General features: G+C 41.6%; 1 protein-coding gene across 5 annotated transcripts in view; it reads left to right on the top strand.

Annotated features, from left to right (window-relative positions):
* The first annotated feature begins 590 nt into the window (after positions 1-590).
* Positions 591-21,799, top strand: part of TMEM144 (transmembrane protein 144) — a 23,238-nt gene continuing 2,029 nt past the window's right edge. Inside the window, exons 1-11 of one of the 5 annotated variants that reach the window (XM_061584400.1) lie at positions 592-868; positions 2,197-2,381; positions 2,741-2,941; positions 8,544-8,666; positions 9,570-9,669; positions 10,754-10,834; positions 11,228-11,309; positions 12,481-12,566; positions 13,196-13,314; positions 16,880-16,999; positions 19,047-19,144. In XM_061584400.1, coding sequence (XP_061440384.1) covers positions 2,803-2,941; positions 8,544-8,666; positions 9,570-9,669; positions 10,754-10,834; positions 11,228-11,309; positions 12,481-12,566; positions 13,196-13,314; positions 16,880-16,999; positions 19,047-19,144 — 948 coding nt within the window. In that variant the 5' untranslated portion in view covers positions 592-868; positions 2,197-2,381; positions 2,741-2,802. The other 4 variants (XM_061584402.1, XM_061584397.1, XM_061584401.1 and 1 more) reach the window with 4 other exon arrangements.

Genomic DNA, 21,799 nt, shown 5'->3' with positions numbered 1-21,799 from the left:
AGGTGAGTCAGCCACTGAGAAGACTCTTCACAGTAGCTAATACATGCCCCTCTTGTGCTGACTGGCTTCTATGGATGTCTGTTGTTGTGGGAGAAAGTGCACCAGGGAAGGAATGCAGTTACTCTGTGTCTTAGTATGACAACCAAGAACGGAAACTCAGCAAAGGAAGTTCCTTACCTTACAACAACTTAATACATTTGCCCATGTCAGTGCACAGAAGATAGTAGATTTAGGTGAAAGGCATCACATGGAGATCTGCACTGATAATTGAAATGCATCAGTAAGATAAAGTACTCTAAACAAAGTAAGAGACTAAATGCTCATTTTATTGTAAATCTTAATCTTAGCAGGCGTGTGGTCGTGCAGGGGCATAGCAGGACTATAATAAAGGAACCTTGCACTTCTGAATTTGCCACAACACTACTGCATAGGACTCTCCTTCAGGAACTTCTCTTCGTCCCCAGTAGGAGAAAAGTTACCGTGCCTCCTTAACAATGTTGTTGTGGCAAGACGACCTTAAATTAAACCAACGTCCCTCCTCTTCCCCTTTGCTCCTGCCCTCGTGATTTTGTTGGAGCACGCGCATGACATTAACTGCAGTTGACCCAGCAAAGGAAGGGAGCGTCGAATCAGGTTTAATCCTGTAGTTTCTCTGGCCGTTCCTTTTCGGTTCTCAGCTTACATAACACACAAACGTGGCCAGTCCCCAGACAAAATGTGTCCCAAAATGAACGTGCCTCCGCAAGTACGGGGGGGGGAAGGGGGAGGAGGTGGCTGGATCACATGAGTGCAGGGCGGAGTTCCTTGCTCCTATCCGCAGGTTGGCGTTGACAAGCAGAGCAGAAATCAGGATCAGCAGGAAAGCTTTGTAAGTAAATTCAGGAGCAGATCTGGATTTCTAGTAAGAGCAGCTGACGAACTTTCAGAGGGGAGCAAATGCTTGCAAAGCGCAAAGGAAGTGAATGTAGATTCCAGCAACCGAATTAGAAACAGATCAAAGCCAGCGTTTTTTTTACCCCTTGTTGAGTTGCAAAGCAAGCAAGCCTTAAAGCAGGGATGAGGAAGCTGCAGCTGAAATACAATCCCCATCATCCTTTACTATTGGCAGTGCTGGCTGGGGCTGATGGGAGTTGGAGTCCAACATTCACAAGGACGGCCACGGGTTCGTCATCCCTGCTTTAGAATTTGTGAATGGTATAATATCCGAAGAGACAATTCAGTGATCACAAGTGAGATCAAGGTTTGTGTAGTCAAGCAGAAAAAAGAAAAACCAGGTTTCCACAAATGCCAGTGTTATCAAGTTAAGGATTAAATAAACTTTCTAGTGTAAAAGTGAACAACCGTGGAACAAGTGTGCATGTGAACAGTTCTGCGGACTAACCCTTGCTCGTGCAATTAAGGAGGCTCTCACTGTGGTAGGCTTGAAAACTTGCTTTGTCAGGCTTACCCTCGTGCTGCTCAGGATTTCTGTTTTAATACTTTTCTTAACGTTTTATTGGATTTTTCTTGCATTTTTGATATTACCTTTTGGCATTTTGTTTGTGATTTTTGGGTTGTAATTTACATGAAGTCCTTAGAGATTTTGTTACCCTAAGCAGTATATAAGTTATGTTTACAAACAAGCAAGCCAGCCAGGGATGGCTTCCACTGTGCATTGTACACATTTATTATTTTGTTTTCTGTTCCACAGCCTGCAAAATGAAAAGATTGTATAGCTCTTTTCAGATGTTATAGGTAGGCATTAAAATGAAGGTGGGAGGAAATGGCATTGCAATAGGGGCCTTCTTCTGTCAAGGCCAGCTCCAGATTTGAGGCAGGTCCAGGCAAAATGTCCTATCATGGGCCCCCTCATCTATCAGAATCCATGGAAAGCTTACCTGGCTGCGCTTGGTGACTGGCGTAGCTATCCCTTAATTTCCCGGAATGGTTTTAAACTGGAGACACTGTGGGAATTTAACATGGTAGCTAGATACAGGAGTCTGACATACTCAGAATGCCAGCTCCCCATTTTTTAAAGAGGGCAAAGGGCAGGCATCAACAGTCGGCCTTACTAGGGCTTCGAACCTCTGGCAGCTGCCCAAGGATGCCAGGTCCTGACTCCACACCTTTCCTTCCCTGCACATTGTTATAAGATGTGTTGAAAGCAATCAAAAACCCTAAAATTATGTTCACAAGTGATGCCCACCACTTGTTTAGAAAAAGTGAAGGAGAAAGCCAATTGGACTCCAACATTGCCATGCCCATGGCTCTGGCCCACCATGTATTTGGCACAACATCTGAAAGAGGAGCCTCCGTGTCTGCTACTGTATGAACTGCACACAGTTGGAAACCCTGCATTTTTGAAGTTCCTGTTGGCGTACAAAGCCTGTGCTCATACCGCTGTAAGTGTGTAGGCACCCGCCATGATGCTTAATGCTTGAAATCAGGAGGGGGACTGCCTGGTGCATCAACACTGGGGACAGGGGGCAAAGACCCATTTCCCCTTCCGTTCATTGGATGTAAACAATATATGTTTGAAAATGTAGCCTTCCTAAATATCTTTGTTAGTTATAATTCTTATTTTTAAAAGCCTTGTTCTTATTATGAATTACTATGAAGAATATTAGAATTAGCCTTATTATACAATATCCACAGTAACATATTAGAAGTCATAATCATAAACGAATTCTAGGATGATGATTATTAGCGTGATTCTTGTGCCCATGTGTGTTCTTTGTTCTATTTACCTCTCTACTTCCAGAGCTGCCAAAAACAGGATCCAAGTAGCTCCTTAAGAAGTCAAGTCCAACTTGAAGTACCAAGATGGACAGCTGGCAAGGAAACACCAGCTCCGTCAGCAGCAATGTGACAGATCTAACCATTGGTTTCTCCTCTTCAGCAATAGCTGTCATCTTATTTGGAACAAACTTTGTACCAGTTAAGAAATTTGACACTGGTGACGGTAAATGTTTGTGCTATTGTGCTTTTCCGAAATATAATACATGCCATGAAATTTCCACATACTTTAAAAATGACTGTATTAGATAGTTGATAGAATCACAGAGTTGGAAGTCATCTAATCTAAGCCGCTTCTCAATGCCAGTACTACCTAGCTGCCATTAAAGAGCAAGCAAAGAACATTGTTATAAATGGGATTACATATTTGACTAATCCACTCAGCAATGTGAGTAGCTGACATTTTCTAGATGTTACACATCATATGAAGGGTCAGTGTAAACATTAGGAACCAAATGGCCTCTGCTTCTGTTTGCAGCAGACAGCATGCTTTTTTAAAACCCAACAAAGTATACTTTGAATGTTGCTTTTCAGTAACAATGTCTACACAGTCAAAGGCTTTGCTGTAATCTATAAAGCACAGGGTGATTTTCTTCTGAAATTCCTTGCTCCGTTCCATTATCCAACGTGTGTTTGCAATATGATCTCTGGTGCCTCTTCCCTTTCAAAATCCAGCTTGGACGTCTGGTATTTCTTGCTCCATGTATGGTAAGAGCCTTTGTTGTAGAATCTTGAGCATTACTTTACTTGCATGGGATATTAAGGCAATAGTTCGATAATTACTGCATTCCCTGGGATCCCCTTTCTTTGGAATTGGGATGTATATGGAACGCTTCCAGTCTGTGGGCCATTGTTTAGTTTTCCATATTTCTTGACAGATTTTTGTCAAAATTTGGACAGATTCAGGCTCAGTAGCTTGTAGCAATTCTATTGGCATGCCATCTGTTCCTGGTGATTTGTTTCTTCCAAGTATTTTAAGAGCAGGTTTCACCTCGCTTTCTAAAAGTTCTGGTTCTTCATCATACGGTTCTTCTGTGAATGAATCTGTCATCCTTGCATCTCTTTTATAGAGTTCTTCAGTGTATTGCTTCCATCTTCCTTTTATTTCATCTCGGTTAGTCAGTGTGTTCCTCTGTTGATTATTCAACATCCCTACTCTTGGTTTAAATTTCCCTTTCATTTCTCTAATCTTTTGGAACAGGGCTCTTTCTCTACCCTTTTTGTTGTCCTCTTCTATTTCTGTATAGTTACTACTGTAATAGTTCTCTTTGTCCCTACGTACTAGTCTCTGTATTGCATTTAGGGTTCTGACCATGTTTCTATCTCCTTTTGCTTTTGCTTTCCTTCTCTCTTTAACCATTTTAAGAGTTTAGTCATCCCTTGAGGTCTTTCTCTCTTTTTAACTAGAGGTATTGTCTTTTTGCATTCTTCCATGATAACGTCTCTGACTTCATTCCATAGTTCTTCTGGTTCTCTGTCAACTAATTTTAAAGCCTCAAACCTCTTCCTTATTTGATTTTTATATTCTTCTGGAATGTTATTTAAATTGTATTTTGGCATTATGATTGCTTTGTTGGTTTTCTTTAGCTTTACTCTGATTTTCGATATGACCAGTTCATCATCTGTACTGCAGTCTGCTCCTGGTCTTGTTTTCACAGAAAACATGGAACTTCTCCATCTTCTGCTACCAATTATATAATCAATTTGATTCCTATATTGACCATTTGGTGATGTCCATGTGTACAGTCGTCTTTTCGGTTGCTCAAAAACTGTGTTGGCAAGAAACAAATCATTGGGTTCACAGAATTCAATAAGTCTTTCTCCTGCTTCATTTCAGTCTCCTAGGCCCCATTTCCCCACAATTCCTAATTCTTCTACTTTTGCATTCCAATCCCCCATGATTATTAGCACATCTTGTTTTGGTGTGTGATCAATTTGTTCCTGTACTTCTGCATAAAATCTCTCCAATTCCTCTTCTTCTGTGTTTGCCGTCGGAGCATAGACTTGGATGATGGTTATGTTGATAGGTTTCCCATTTAATCTCATTGATATCACTCACTCAGACCTTGTGTTGTAGCTCCTAATTGCTCTTGCTACATCACTTCTCACTTCTCATTATTAAAGCAACCCCATTTCTTCTTAATTTCTCATTTCCTGCATAAAATATTTTGTAGTTGCCTGATTGGAAATGTCCCATTCCCGTCCATTTTAGTTCACTCACACCAAGTATTGTAATGTTGATGCGTTCCATTTCTTGCTTGACAATTTCTAACTTTCCCTGGTTCATGCTTCTCACATTCGATGTTCCTATTGTGTGCGTCGTACAACTCCGGACTCTCCTTTCGCATCTGTGCACATCAGCCTCTGGGCTTCCTTTCGGCTTTGACCCAGCTGCGTCACTAGTCACAGCGCTACTCGTAAATATAATTTTCTAGGTTAGATTCTCTGTAGAAATAGTAGTAACACAGAAAAGAAGCAAAGTAAGAGGAAGACGAAGCCGGCGGAGTTAATTTGACTAGTCTTTGCCCGCCTGGCTTCGTGGTTATACATCAACCTAGACTTGGCGATCCTGGAGGCGGGGTGGCAATAGTATATAGAGAGACTATCTCCCTAACTAGGATCCCCCTTTCATCTCCTCCTGGATTCGAAGTCCTTAGTCTAAAATCTGGCAACCAGGATAATTTGGTAATTTTATTGACCTACCGTTCTCCATGCTGCCCCACGTCCACATTGCAGGATCTATCGAATTCGATCCTGGAATTAATGTTGATGTCCCCCAAACTGTTAGTATTGGGTGACTTCAACATTCATGCTAATTCTTCTTTATATGGTGCGGCTCGAGAGTTTATGACAACTATGTCGACCTTAGGACTTCTTCAACTAATTAAGGAACCTACACATAGAGCTGGAAACACTCTTGATCTTGTTTTTTACACAGGATCAGATGAAGAGATCTTAGCAGTCTCTGACTTATCTATTCGTCCATTACCATGGACGGATCATTATTTAATTAAATTTAAAATTCCACCACTATTTACCCCTTCTACAGGAAAGAATCCCATTAAAATGATTCGTCCAAAAAGATTATTAAATCCAACAACTTTTTTATCTACTGCTGAAAAACTCCTAGTTCCTCGACCTAACGAGTCTATTGTTGATCTAGTAGATTTCTGGAACAATACAATGTCCAGAACTATAGATATTATTGCTCCGTTACGCCCTCTCACACACTCTCAATCTAAAGTTGCCCCATGGTTCTCTAAGGAGTTGGCTGATATGAAATGGACCTATAGGGACTTAGAACGCCGTTGGCTGAAGACACGGAGCCCCTGCGGCCATCTTCAGACAAAACATTTTCTGAAAGACTATATGTCATCTAGAATTACGGCTCAAAGAACCTTTTTCTCGGCCACCATTGCATCTGCTGATGGCCGACCAAAAGAACTCTTCCGGGTGGTTAAGAATTTACTTAACCAAGACCAGCATAAGCCGAATCCTGATCATTCTGCTTCTCGTTGCCAAGAACTAGCCACGTACTTTAGTACTAAAATTGCTCAGATCCGTTTCGACCTTGACACTAAGAATATTATAATTTCCAACCCCCTCCCTGCCACTCATGTCTGCGTTGCCACCTTAGACTCTTTTCACATCGTACATCCAGCAGATATAAATAACCTTTTGGAAGGGATGAGACCTACCACTTGTCTACTTGACCCTTGCCCTTCCTGGATTATAAAACAGTCCAGAAAGGGACTCGCAGTTTGGATCAGTGAGTTGATTAATGCCTCCCTCCAGCAAGGTCACCTTCCAGGAAGCTTAAAAGAAGCAATTGTTATTCCATTATTAAAAAAGCCTTCCTTGAACCCTTCCTGTTTAGACAGTTTTCGTCCTTTCTAACTTACCTTTTTTAAGTAAAATCATTGAGAGAGTTGTAGCCGCGCAACTCCAGAGTTTTCTGGAGCTGACGGATTACTTTGACTCATCTCAATCTGGTTTTAGGCCAGGTCATGGAACTGAGACTGTATTGGTGGCCTTAGTAGACGATCTTCGGAGAGAGCTAGACAAGGCGAATGTGTCCTTACTAGTTCTCCTCGATCTTTCTGCAGCGTTCGACACGATCGACCATAACATCCTCCTAGACTGCCTCTTCGAGATGGGCTTGCGAGGCACTGTTTTTCAGTGGCTCCGCTCGTTCTTGGAGGGCAGATCACAGAGAGTATTGCTTGGGAATTTTAGTTCTGATCCCTGGCCGTTATCATGTGGAGTTCCACAAGGCTCGGTGCTTTCACCGATGCTATTCAACATTTACATGAAACCGTAGGAGAGATCATCCGGAGGTTTGGAATTCGATTTCACCAATATGCTGATGATACCCAGCTTTATTTTTCCTTTCCTCCGGATACAAAATATGCCATCCTCCCATTAAACAATTGTCTAACAGCAGTAAAGACCTGGATGACGCAGAATAAACTTAAACTAAACCCAGATAAAACAGAGGTGCTGGTGGTTGGACATCAAACTAAGTTGGAAACAGGGAATGTTCCGATATTAGACGGAGTTGTACTCCCATTAAAGACTCAAGTCCGTAGTCTCAGTGTTCTCCTAGACTCGGCCTTCACTCTAGAGGCTCATGTTCTTGCAATCTCTAGAAGCGCTTTCGCCCGCCTGAAGCTAGTTCGCCAATTGCGTCCTTTTTTGGAGCTTTCTGACTTGACCATGGTTACCCATGCCTTGGTCACGTCTAAACTAGATTATTGTAACTCACTTTATTTAGGTCTTCCCCTTAGAATACTCCGCTAATTGAAATTGGTTCAGAGAGCAGCTGTTAGGATGCTAACTGGGGCGGACGTCCGAGCTCACACTACTCCGCTTCCAAAACAACTACACTGGCTTCCAATCTCCTATCGAGTTCAGTTTAAAATCCTGGTTTTAATGTTTAAAGCTCTATCGGGCTCAGGTCCTAGTTATCTATCAAATCGTTTGTCATTTTATGAACCGGCCCGTCCTTTAAGATCTTCTTTAGACCCTGGTCTTAATATTCCCTCCTTTTCCCAAATTCACCAGACGGGCATTAGGAATAAATTGTTCTCAGTGGGGGCACCAACTCTTTGGAATGCTCTTCTGCAGGAAATTCGTTCTTCCCCTTCTCTGTTTAGCTTCCGTCGCCAAGTTAAGACCTTTTTATTTCGGTTAGCTTTTGAATTGTAATGTGTGATATACTGTATATTTCTTATAATGTTTTATAACTTGTTTGGTATGTTATACTGTACTATGTTGTTTTATTATGCTATTGTTTGCCGCTTAGAATTCCTTGGAACTGAAGCGGGATATAAACGTTTTAAATAAATAAATAAATAAAAATAAATAAATAAATAAGACTAACAAACGTACAAAAATGTAATTCTCCATCTTTGGAGATGGCAGGTTTTGCTACCACTCACCATATCCTCAGAGGGACATATTACCAAATTCTTCCAAGTTATACAGGATGCGGATTGGACTGTGAAAGACCAACCCAAATTGTGTTTGCATTTTGACAAATTTGTTGGGCAGTCCAATATCAGAGAGGAGGTCAGGTCTCCTGCTCCCCTGGTGCATTCACTATAGCTGCCCAATTTCCCTGTTTTTTAAAGTTTGATGGAAATATCTGTTGGCTATAGGTACTTTCTTAAACCACAAGGTTTTTTGCCTATTAGTGAATATAGATTTAAACTAAACAAGAGCCTACAAATGTTGCTTAACTATTCTTGGATTTATTTGTGTTCTAGGAATGTTCTTCCAGTGGATTCTCTGTGCCGCTATCTGGATAGTTTCTTTAATCGTTAACCTTATTCAGAACAGCCCTAGATTTTGGCCTCTTGCTATGGTGGGGGGCTTTTTATGGGCTACAGGTAATGTTGCAGTAATACTTTTTTTCTTTCAGACTTTAATACCCACACACATTTGTGAATCTATATACAATTTGTAAATTGCAGGAGTATTGTAAAAGTATAATTGCTAAGGCCAAGACAGTTGTAACAGAGGTGGTGCAGATATTAGCCCTCTTCAAACATTCTCTCATCTTAAGTAAACATGAGAGGGGTGCATGGACATGTGTGTTAACTTTGCCCTTCCCACTTGACATTCTGATTGTCCTGCACAGGTTGAAGGGCAATATTCCTGTACTCGTGGAGACTTCCTGCACATTTTAGAACCCTGGAAAAATTCATGGAGGGCAACTGGGGAGAGTGAAGCTAGCCCACCCATCCCCATGCCCTCCCCACCCACCCCACCTGTTTATTTAACATGAGGAGAGAAAGCTTTTGTATTCTGTTATTTTTGTCTAACACCCTCTGCCATGTAAATCAGCATGTCTGGAATATTAAATGTTATTGCACAATGGAGGTGCATTAAAAACAATATCTCTCCAATGGTAGACTCTTCTAGTACTTGCAAGTTTTTGCTTTGTTTCTAACTATCATTTGTGGGTGTTCAGTGTATGTAGTGTTATCTTTTTTCCTGATTGATGTTTCATGTCTCTTTGCTTAATGGCAGGTATAACTCTACCTGCTTGGAAAAAGAGTGGCAAGTGTGGCATTAATCATTTCAGGAAAAACACTGGTTGGGCCCTGACAAATTGTAGATCCAATCTAGTGGGATTATTTTAGATTTGCTTATGTTGACTAGACCACAGTAGCTGTTGAAAGAACACAGTGAGGTTGCCGTGGGAGCACTAATTATCATTATTGTTAATAATACTATAGTAACATTATATTAATAATGTATTTTGCGTTTGTTCTTTCCATGTTGTGCAGGTAATATAACAGTGGTCCCCATTGTTAAAACCATTGGGTTAGGCCTTGGCCTCTTAATCTGGGCTTCTTTTAACTTGCTAACTGGCTGGGCAAGCTCAAGGTAAACATGCTGCATACTCAACCTTGACCTATGAGTCATCATTTGTATATTTGTGACATTTAATTTAAAAATCACCATTAGTAAGGCCAACGTCTTAGCAAAAGCATTTTTTTCTCCGTAACATACTTAGTTGTAATATATGATTCTGCTCACAGGATCAGACCCAGAACCATTGAAGTCATCTTGTAGGCAATTGCATCAGAACAGAAGTATCCATTTAAGAGGTTGTATACAGAAGTGCTGCTTTTCTTCTCATCCAGTTGACTTCCATTTTCACAAAAGAACTTCCCCCTCCTCTCCATTGCAGCCCCCTGCACACTCTCAAAATCTGCTTCAGAGGGTAGGGAGCCCTCTGGAGCAGATTTTGGAGGCACATGGAGTGAGGAGAGGAGAGAAAGGGGAAGTCCCTTTCTGCGAGTGGGAGTGGAACATCAACATTGCAAACAACCTGTTATATGGATACTTCCATCCTGATGTAATTGTCCCGTATTTATACACTCGCAAGATGCTTTATTTATTATTTGATTTATATCCAGCCCTTCCTCCCACCAGGAGCTCAGGGCTGTTTTCAAGAAGGTATTATGTGTGTGCCAAATATAATGTCAAAACGTGCGTTTACAGAAAAGTACTTTGGGTGAGCTCAACTTGAAATAAGGCCATATGGGAATAGGCTGGATTAAATGCTTCTACGGGTAATTAGGATACAATTTATGGTTGCTTTTATTTTCAAAGAGTTGTGAATTTTTTTCTAGTGTTCCAGATTTCCCTCAAATGCAGCTAAGTAAGAATTTTTCAATACAATGTTTTGATTGCTCAGATGGTACATGGGATCTAGATATCTTTGCTTGCAGGAATGTATTTATTTATATATTTTATGTCTAGCCTTTCAGCATACTGACTAGAACAAGTCAAACTGAAATATTGGGTGACTGGAAAAATTCAGTGTTCTTTGCCTAGCTATCATGCTATTGTGCTTGTGAGAGCCATGTGCAATATGTTTATGCAAACTAGATACCTTTCCCGGTCCTTTCTGTTTCATTTTGAAAACTTTTTAAAAATTGTTTTGTAACCTTCCGGTTCACAGGTTTGGTTGGTTTGGAATTGACCCAGAAGAAGTACCAAAACCAGTCTTAAATTACATCGGAGCTGGACTTTCAGTATTAAGGTAGTTTTTTAAAAAAACACATATTTTTCTTAATAACTATTATGTTAAAACACCAATAAGTGATTTGAATTTAAAAACAAGTGAAACAAAGTGAATCTTCAATCCTTTTGAGTCTGAAGATGAGCATATGTGTGTAAGGCTACAATCCTAACTATATATCCTGGGTAGGAAGCAAGTCCCCTTGCACAGTGGGATTTACTTCTGAGTAAATATGCATAGGATTGCACCATTTATGAAATTGTCGTGAGTATTAAAGGACAATGTCTTAGCAATTTATAAAAAGCAACAAAATAATGTAGGGAAGACACATGGTTAAAATATGTGCTGCATAAATCTTTATATGCATAAAATACTGCATCATCTTGACGTTGTTTGATAATGTGTCATTTGTAGCACCATCCTATTTCTTTTCATAAAAAGTGATGTTCAGAGCTCTTCGCCATCATCAGAAAGAACTCCTTTATTAAGAGAAAACGTAAGTTTCATTTTTGCCAATGTTATGCTTCTACACTGGGGAAAAATGCATTATTACGCAGAACTTATTCCACCCGCTTGCTTTCAGAGGTTTTGTAGTAGCCCCTATGAGGTCCCCCCCAGTTTCCTTTTGCCCTGCTCCACATGGGATTCTGCAAGGCTCAGTTCTCAGACTGTTCAGTGGATTATTTGAAGGGCACTGGACAAAGAAAAGACAGCAAAAACATTAGAAAATAGATCCAGTTTATCTCAAAGAAGAGAACTGGGTTAATAACAAAAACCAAAATGGAATCTAACATTTAAAATGTAAGACTGCTGTATTTTAAATGGTGGTATCCATTAAAACCACTGAATACCACCACTGTGGCATTAAAAGATATTAAATATATATTAAATAATAACAAAATAAGCCTCTGGAATATAAAGTTTGAAGCCACTTTCCATAACTCAAGAAATAGGTTGCAAAGGGAACACTCAAAAGGATAATGAAAAGTCTTATCAGGAAAAGTAGATGGAACAGTTCTCTGTTTTTGGGATCAACTCTATTCCAAAGACAGCAGTGCAGAGGCTGTTCAGCATATTTTGAATCACAAACCTAATTTCCACAAGATTAATACAATTCCTTCCAGCATAGCTGCAGTTGTGGTGTGTGTTGGGTGTGTGTGCATTGTTATAATATTAAACACAGCCATAGGGATGGAGAGGACTTAATGTACTCGCATCACATCAGTGTAGTTGGGCTAATCATAAGGGGGCAGTGAGGCTATTTCTTCAATTTTATTGGAGTCCATGCACAAAGATTAGATATTTCACATCTGTAAAGGATGTTGGAAAGAAGAGGGAGTACGGTTCTTTATGCCCACTAAGGTTAGGAAGCATTTAAATTACACAAAGATATATTAAGACAAAAGATCGGGATATAGTCCTCAGTGATGTTCAGTTATCAGTTAAAAAATTAAATAAATGGGGCAAGCTGGAGGAATCCTTTTCCTTGGACATCTTCAAAGAAAGTCTGCGTAGGTCCTGGTTGGGAATTACCAGGTATTGGGATACCAGCTACCACTTTGTCAGACATCCTTCCCTGTCCCCAAGTGAATTATCATACCTAGCAAAATCCAGGTTTGAATGTTTTCAGAAATCTTAGACTTCGTAGCTTTCATTTTCACCAACAGTCAATCAACACTTCTGAACACAGAGATGAAAACAGGAGTGATGTCTCATGGGTGGATAATCTTTCTCCATTTGGAAAAAGAATCATGTAAGTTCTCCAGTGCTTTCTGGTGATTTTCCTCTAGCCTACGTTGCTTCCTGTGTCATGAATTCTAGAGTCATACCCACACTATACGTTTCAAGCAAATAATACCATTTAAACAGTCATGGCTTCCCCCAAAGAATCCCGGGAACTGTAATTTGTTAAGGGCACTGAAAGTTATGAGGAGATTGCTATCCCCATCATAGAGCTACAGTTCTCAGAGTGGTTTAACAATCAATCCCTCATCCCAGGGAACTCTGGGCACTTTAGCTCTGTGAACAGAAAAGGCGGTCTCCTAACAACTCCTAACAACTCTCCCTTAACAAACTGCCGTTCCCAGGATTCTGTTCAAAGTGGTCATGACTGTTCAAAGTAGTATAATAGTGCTTTAAATATGTAGTGCGGATATGGTCTATGATTAGCTCCACAAGGCAGTACAGATGGCAAACTGTAATCAGTCTGTACCAGTGGTAAGGACTTCGACATCTCTTCCAAGACAGCAGTTTCTAGAAAACCATTAGCAATTCTCAGAAGGTTCCATGTTTTCTGCAACAGCACTGCAAACCAGCAATGAATGTTGTAATGCAAATCGTAACTGAGTTTGTAATATTGTTATCTTTCTTTTTTCCTGGAAGAGGTTGCTCCCTGGCTGTGGTAGCTGGAATATTGTACGGTTCCAGCTTTGTGCCTGTGCTTTACATCAAGGACCATGGCAGAAAGAATGGAACTACATATACAGGAGCAAGTCAGTTTGGTAAAGGCAGATTAATTCTTTTAAAATTAATCTATACCCACTGGGAGAGCCAGTGTGGCGTAGTGGTTAAGGTGTTGGACTATGACCTGCGAGACCAGGGTTTGAATCCCCACACAGCCTTGAAGCGCACTGGGTGACCTTGGGCCAGTCACTGCCTCTCAGCCTTATGAAAACCCTATACATAGGGTCGCCATAAGTCAGAATCAACTTGAAGGCAGTACATTTACATTTTTATACCCACTGGGAATTGTGCTCATTCATGGTGAGTGGAAGGGAAGGAGAAAGCCTCTCTCTATTATTATTGTTGATCATAAAAATGTATGAAGTCACCTCATAGCATAGATTCTCTAGGTCAGTGGTGAGGAAGTTCCAGTCTGCAGGCCTCATTTGACCCATGACATGGTTTGCTCTAAACCACACCCACCTGCTCGTAATCTGGTGCTGCCCTGGGCTCCTACTGGGAAAAAAGGTGGGATATAAATCAAATAAATAAATAAATAAAATGACATCAGATGCAAGACAAAGTTGCAATGCCAAATTCAAAAGGAAGAATTAGGAGCACACATAGGTCACATCCACACCATACATGTAAAGCTCATGGCTTCCTACAAAGTATCCTGGGAACTGTATTTTATCCCTCACAGAGCTACAATTCCCAGCACCCGTAAAAAACTACTATTCCCAGGATTCTTTGAGGGAAGCCATGTGTTTTAAATGTGTAGTGTGGATGTGACCTTAAGTGCACCGGGAGGGAGAGTTGGAGACTGTGATGCTGTGGGCCCGGGGCAGGCTGATGCCCAGGAGCCCAGTCATGCCTGGTGCCAACCCTGTACCTATAAACGTAGCAAATTGTTCATCAAAGCTTCGGAAAAGCTCAGAAGGCTTTATATGAATTCACTAATAGGCAAAAAAGCTTTCCGGTTTAAGAACGTACCTATAGCCAACAGATATTTCTATCAAACTTTAAAAAGCAGGGAAATTGGGCAGCTATAGTGAATGCACCAGGAGAACAGGAGACCTGATCTCCTCTCTGAGATATTGTACTGCCCTACAAATTTGTCAAAATGCAAACACAATTTGGGTTGGTCTTTCACAGTCCAATCCACTTCCTGTGTCACTTGGAAAAAATTGGTAATATGTGCTTCTGAGCATATGGTGAGTGGTGGCAACACCTGCAGTCAGCCCAAATAACAGAAACAAGACGTGCTGTGCTGATCTTGTTTTAGCAGAGAGGAAGCAATAATGTTAAAACAATTGATATAGTTCAGGTAGTCACTTTTGAATATTTTAACTTTTTAAAAGTTTGATAGAAATATCTGTTGGTTATAGGTACGTTCTTTAACTGCAACATTTTTTGCCTATTCGTGAATTTCTCTGCTTTTTAATCTGGGAGGTAAGAAATGGTAATCCGGGAGGTAACAAATCCTTTGCAAGTTTGCTGAGAATGGATTGATCATTTGCATGCTTATTGAGTTCAGTGGGATTTACTCCTCTGCAGTCATGTTTAGGATAGGTGAAACTGACCACAGGGGATGGGGAGGGGAGAAGGTCAATGGGAGCAGGCAGGAGGTGGAGGAGGAGGGCAGGTTTGATCATTTGCATGTTTATTGAGTTCAGTGGAATTTTCTCCTGTGCAATCATGGTTAGGATAGGTAAAACTGACCAGGCAGAGGGATGCCTGGAGTGGGCAGGGGAGAAGGAAGAGGGGAGTAGAGGAAGGAAGGAGGAGGAAGGGAGAGGGAAAGGAGGGAAAAGGCAGGACTGATCATTTGCATGCTTACTGAGTTCAGTGGGATTTACTCCTGTGCAATCATGTTTTAAAATGAAGTGGACTGCAAGTCGATTCCGACTTATGGCGACCCTATGAATGGGTTTTCGTGGTAAGCAATATTCAGAGGTGGTTTGCCATTGCCTTCCTCTGAGGCTGGGAGGCAGTAACTGGCCCAAGGTCACCCAATGAGCTTCATGGCTATGTGGGGATTCAAACCCTGGTCTCCCAGGTCGTAATCCTAGGATAGGTAAAATGGACCATGGGGGAGGAGGAGGGATTGGAAGGGGAGGGGGGGAGGGGAGGGGAGGGAAGGAGCAAGAGGGAGGGGATAGGAGGGAGGAGGAGGAGGGGAGGGCAGGTTTGATCATTTGCATGCATTTTGACTTCAATGCAATTTACTCCTGTGCAATCATGCTTAGGATAGCTGAAAGTGACCTGGGGAAGGGAAAGGGGGAAGGGGAGGGAAGGGGATTGGGTGGGTGGACACTGTGCAGAGGAGAAGCTCCCCTTTCCAAAAGGAAACCATTGTGAACAGTATCATTCTTTTTCAGGGTTTTCCCCACCTTTTAATTCTACAGAAGGCACATGTAGCCTCCCACCCAAATTTAAACCAAAGCTGTCCCTGGCCACTTCCACACCAGACCTTTCTTTCACTTTCACTTTTTTCACAGTCATGGCTTCTTCCAAAGAATCCTGGGAACTGTAGTTAGTGAAGGGTGCTGAGAGTTTCTAGGAGATGCCCTGTTCCCCTCACAGAGCTTCAATCAGAGCGGCTGACTGTTAAACCACTCTGGCCACTGGAGCTCTGTCAGGGGAATAGTAGTCTCCTCTCAGCACCACAAACTATTCCCAGAAGCCATGGCTGTGTCACGTGAAACAAAGGTCTGGTGTGGTGTGGCCCCCTGATTAGGCAAGCCCAGCAGCTGTGAGTCTGGCTTTTAGAACACTGACAGTTGGTTCTTACTGAGCATGCGCAACATTATCATTCAGTTCAATACTAAATTTCTTAAATTAATTAAAAATCAGCCATGCATTTTTTTAACTTTTAAACTGCAAAAGATGAAGGTCAGAGTATGGGGCAAGGTCAGTAATAGGATGACAGGTATTCTGTGAACATGGCTGATTTATTAAATTAAAAATCAGCCAGGCATTTTTGTAACTTTTAAACTGCAGAAGATGAAGGTCAGAGTATGGGGCAAGGTCAGTAATAGGATTACAGGTAATTCTTAATTAATTTCAACAGACTATGAGAACACTGACAGAAAAAAGTTCAGAAGGGGGTCTGGGTTTTTACACTTTGAACTCTTGATTCTCTCTGTCTGTTTTCTGTATCACCATGAAAATGTAGAGGGTTGTTAAGCAAGCATTTCTGAGTTCAGGACTATTAAGGTTTGTAAGGTTTTGTTTTGAAATGAGCTTGTGGAAAGCATCAGAATGGCATGAGAGGTATTTTCAGTTTAACACTGTGGAATGCGAAAAATCCATGCTGACTATAGTATACAGCCACTCTTGTGGCTGTATAATAAGTGTGCATATGCTGGGGGGTAAAGAAAGGCCAGGGAAGGAACTGGCAATCCCATCCCATGTATATGGTCTGCCTAGTAAAACGTCGCAAGACGTCACGCTAAGAGTCGGAAACGACTTGCACTACAAGTGTGGGAACACCTTTACCTTTAGGGTATGAGCAAGACCTTACCTGGAGTAACTGCATCTCTTTTAGAATATGGTTCAGCATCAATGTCAATTTTCTAAATACATGCTATATATATGGCTATGTTTCAATTCTTGTTTCAGATTTAGATTACGTCTTTGCCCACTTCAGTGGCATCTTCCTTTCAAGTACCATCTACTTTTTGATCTATTGTGCAGTAATGAAAAATAGACCTAAAGTTTTTCCTGAAGCCATCATCCCAGGTATAATTCTGAAGCACATATAACTTTCTATCAAATATACTTCATTCTGTTGCTATTAGACAAATGCACAGTGTGGTTGGAGTATACCAGTCTGACAATCTCTAGGTATCTTTGAGAGTGAAGAGACTGCTATCCTGCACAGAAGAGCCTCTTGAAACCAAAGGTATTTATTTGGGGGAGCTTTTAATGTCATGTAGTGTAAAAGTAGCCCCCTCCAAAAGCTTTTGCATTCTATCTCCCACCATCCTGATAGGAGCTGGATCCAACAGTATCTGGAGGGCACCACATTGGCTCCCCCAGAAACAGTGTGTTGTTCAATGTAAATACAAAAGGAGCATGTTACATGTGGAAGGATACCTCTGATCAGCTCATTCGACAAGGAACGTGCTCGCATTTTTAAAGATATGTACAGTTGCGCCTGCATGCAAGAAGAGGTTTTCTGCTGCAGAGTAAGCTCAGGCCACCATCACCACCTGAGCTCCTCAAAAAACACTAAAGCTGGTGTTGTATAATCGCCCTCAGAAATGTATCAGTGGTAATCTCTCTGGGGCAGATCACTTGCCTTTGTACGTGTCTCAGTCATAAACTGCCATCTCTACGTGTCCTTGAAGCTGAGCTGTGAAGGGCAACTAAAATAACTTTGTAATATATCTGCATGGTAACTGTCCATATGTATTGGTATGCTCTGGGCCCCAAGCTTTCCTGTTAGTTCAGAGGCACCCCACAGGCTGCAAGGAGCACGGCACTCGCCTTTGTATCTAAACCCAAGCATTCAGGTCCTAGTTTACGAGTCTCAGCATCTCACCAGTGCCAATTCCTCTTTAAGTTCAGATAGAAAATGTGCAGGGCTTTGGAAGGTAGGGCAGTGGCTTTAAGTTTGTGTATGTGTAACTTAACCATCCCCAGTGCCAGCACTCTCAGTTGTTTAGAAAAAAGAGCACTCTCCAACAGGGATATCGACCAGCCATGTGGATACTTTCCTGGACCTCAGGGTGGCTCAGAAAAAAATGATGAGAAAGTTTCCTCCCCCCCCCCCCAAATATCTTGGACTGTTTCTGAATTAACCTGAGGTGAGCTTGGGAGAGCTAACCCATTTCTGATATAGATATGGCCAGTCACATCCATTGACAGAGAACATAGGAAGTTGCCTTGTACTGAGTTCAACCATTGATCCATCTAGCTCAGCATTGCCTACACTGACTGGCAGCAACTCTCCAAAGTTTGAGGCAGGGGGCCAGAGATTGAACCTGGCACCTTTTGCATCTTTACCACTGAGCTACAGCCCTTCCCATAGTAGGAGGCCCCCGGTGATTCTGCCCTGTTGGATTACAGCTAGCACATTTTCAGTAACACGTTATCAGCTTAAATCCTCAGATTCCAACAGAACTGGATTGTAGAGTAGGCTGCTTTCTTTACCATCAAGCCATTTATCTAGAGTAGACTGCTTTTCTTATCAAGCCATTTACTCAGCCTATACCTGAGAGCCATTTCCTGTGTAAAAGTTCCCTGTGCTTTTGGACTGCACAGTGGGTGAAGGTTGGTAATTCTGTGTAAGACACCAAAGGGCTCTATCAAATGCACTCAGGGGAATACACTGAGTTCTGTTCTCAGTGTCTATGGTCAGGAAGGCCATGAATGTAGGATCCTGGTCTTTGTTAAAATAACTAAAACTGCTGTGTTAAGCTAGCTCCCAGGTGAATGTAGCGTGCAATACCTTTGCATAAGTAAATGGGTTTTTCCTCATTATATATTGTCTGCATAGTGTAAATCATATATACTAATAGCGAATTCATTCTCCAAGCGTGGCTAAGATACTGAGCTGCAAATCAGGAAGGGGAACTCAAAAACAGTCCAGTGAGGACTGAACATGGTCTGCGGCCACAGCTGGCTGACAGCTGGCTGTGTGTGTGCGTGCAGGGGAGGTAGAGTATCCTGAAAGGGGTCATAACTGGAACCCTGAACAGGAACACTCCATGCTGCAACAGTTTGTTGCAGGTCACACTTGTTTTGAATATATTACATAATATATATGTTTATCTGTTGTCAGGATTTGTTTCGGGTGTATTGTGGGCAATAGCCAGTTGCTGCTGGTTCATAGCAAATCGTTACCTCAGTGCTGTGGTCAGCTTTCCAATAATCACTGCAGTAAGTACCAAAGAAATATACCTATTCATGAACTAAGGTTTTCAACTGTAGGCTCTTTTGCATCTTGAACTACACACATGTCCCACTCCTGCCTTTGTTATGGAAGTTTCACATGCATCCTATACAATGCAGCAGAGGTAGGCAGACTTCAGGCTTGCGGGATATACTTTGTTTTTTAACAGACCCCCAAGATCTGCCCATTGGAGTCTGGGGCAAAAGACATACATTTGGAATTAAAGAATTCTGAGTACAGGCCTGTGTGCATTGTATATTTAAAGATATTGCTTCCCCAAAAGAATTGTGGGAACTGTAATTTACCCCTCACAGAGCTACAATTCCCAGCACCTTTAACAAGCAACTGTTCTCAGGATTCTTTGGGGGAAATCATGTGCTTTAAATGTATGGTGGGCATGCAGCCCTGGGATTTGTTTTGGGTACCAAAACTTTAAAAAGCCCACACAAAAATGCACTCCCGGTTACCCCAAGTTTTCAATTTCAGCAGTATAATTTAGGGTGGGGTGCAGGGAGTCATTTTGTTTCTGCTGTTGTTAAACAATTAGGAGTCAGAAATCCTTGTTGATCTACTGCAGTTCACCCAGAGGTCTCCTAGTAGATTCTTCTGCCCACCTCTGCCTTACAATACACACTAACCTACTGTCTTATCATCTGCCTTCTTTTTTAAGAGAATGTGCTTTGCTCTCTCAAGCATTAATTTAATTCTAGTTTGACCATGCTCTTTCAGATGGAGCGAATGGTTCCACATAAGGAAAGCAGGTGATTTGCATCTGTCCTCATAGAGGAGGATCCCAGGCAGCAGACACGTTAGGAGCCTAGATGGGAAGCAGGGGGACAGCCCTTCCAAATAACTCTTCCCTTCCAAAGCAACTGCAGGGGGCAGGGAACAAGTAAAGAACTGAGCTCAGAAAGGAATGTGCTGTTTCAGAGCCCAAAACTCTCTCTCCAGTGACCACTTTTGGGACAAAGGGAGAGTTCACAGCAGCAGCTGATGGGAATGATTTAAGAAGTGTGATGAGAAGGGGGGAAATGACTCTATCACACACACAAACGCACAATCAATTGGGAGTAGGAGAGGAATAAAACGTTACACACACACCCATGTGCACGCTGTTTATCATGGCACTCTACAGTTGTACCTGTCCTATTGACATATATGGTGCAGTAAATTATAATGAGCTTCAAAACTGCAGAGATAGGGATCATCCATCACATATAACTTGTCCTCTTCCAGGCAGAGGAAATTGAAAGTACTCTGAGCCATTCTGAAATAAAAGATGCAGGGGCAGCTGAGATCAAAGCTGGCAATAGAAAAGAAATTCCAGTAAATATTCTGGCTGTTGGGCAGCAAGGTACTAAAAACACGAACCTTTGTAGCTCATTTCTGGAAATGAACATCTGGGACGTGCGGCAAGGAATGGTATAAACCTGAATAGTTAAAATTGGAAATGCCTTGAAAATAGGTGAGAGAATTGTGCTATAGAAGCCACTTTTAGAATAAAGTTGTATTTAAAATGTTGTCCAAGTGATGGCAACAAAGCATTGACACTTCCCACTGTTCCAAGAGTGGCCTTGATGTCTATGCCACTGAGGATTCCCAGATGGTTATTTTGTAACATGTGCAGAGAGTAACCGTGTGGCAAGCTCGGCATAAGTCCAGTTCCTTCTGAGTGGATATGTATAAGATTGCACTATAAATGTGTCTTTGTATATAATCTGCAGGGTTTTGCTTTTTAAATGCAAATATCAGCTGGGAGACTGATAAATTAGCAGTATCACAGCAGACGATGCGTTGTTAACCCTTTCCTCCTCTACTGTGGTCCAAAGGGAAATCGTTCATTTGAAATTGGCATTTGCCTTTGAAGAAATTTGCCATTGGGAGATTTCCTCTCAATGCAAATAGTACCTTTAAAAGAGGGTGCCTGCTGCAATACCAACAATTAATCAGGCCTCCAGCTGATGCCATCTGCATTTTACAAAACCTGGATATCAAATGCAAACATGCATTTAAGAATTATGTCTGGTTTGGCCTAAGGCTTAGGGGCAGGCTCATGTGGGAGATTGGGTTTGGGGGCATGATACTGAAGTGCTTTTCTTTCAATCACTAAGAAGTTTCTGAAATTAAGAAACAGGTTTTCTGAATTGGAGGTTTTGGCCTTCATTGAGAAGTGTGGGTCATGCAAATTTTAGATGGTGATTTGAGGTGCTTCCAGACTCACTCTTTTCCGGTGGGATTCAGTTACATATCAGTGCATTATGGCTGTGCAACTACAGTTTATTTAGAGTTCTTGACAAACAAACAAACCTGCTTCCCAAATAGGAAGTTTTGCAATAAGAAAAGTGGTGGGAACATGCATTCGAAAGTATGGGATAACACTTGCTTGACACAACACCATCTAACTTCCCACTCTCCCACAAACAAATCAGAATGAATGATCAGTAAATTGCAGACCCTATCTAACCCCCTTGCAAGAAGAAAACTTAATAAATTGCAAACATCGTCTAACCTCCCTGCCAACAAATCAGGATGAATGCCCAGCAATTGCACCTGTCATCTAACCTCCCTGCAAACAGATCAGGATGAATGCTCAGTAAAACACTATAGAGTCTTTTGCAGGATTGGTCAGTGCATTTTCTTAA

This window comes from Rhineura floridana, chromosome 9, assembly GCF_030035675.1.
Source record: "Rhineura floridana isolate rRhiFlo1 chromosome 9, rRhiFlo1.hap2, whole genome shotgun sequence".
Taxonomy (NCBI): Eukaryota; Metazoa; Chordata; class Lepidosauria; order Squamata; family Rhineuridae; genus Rhineura; species Rhineura floridana.
This window is presented reverse-complemented; position numbering and strand designations above follow the sequence as displayed.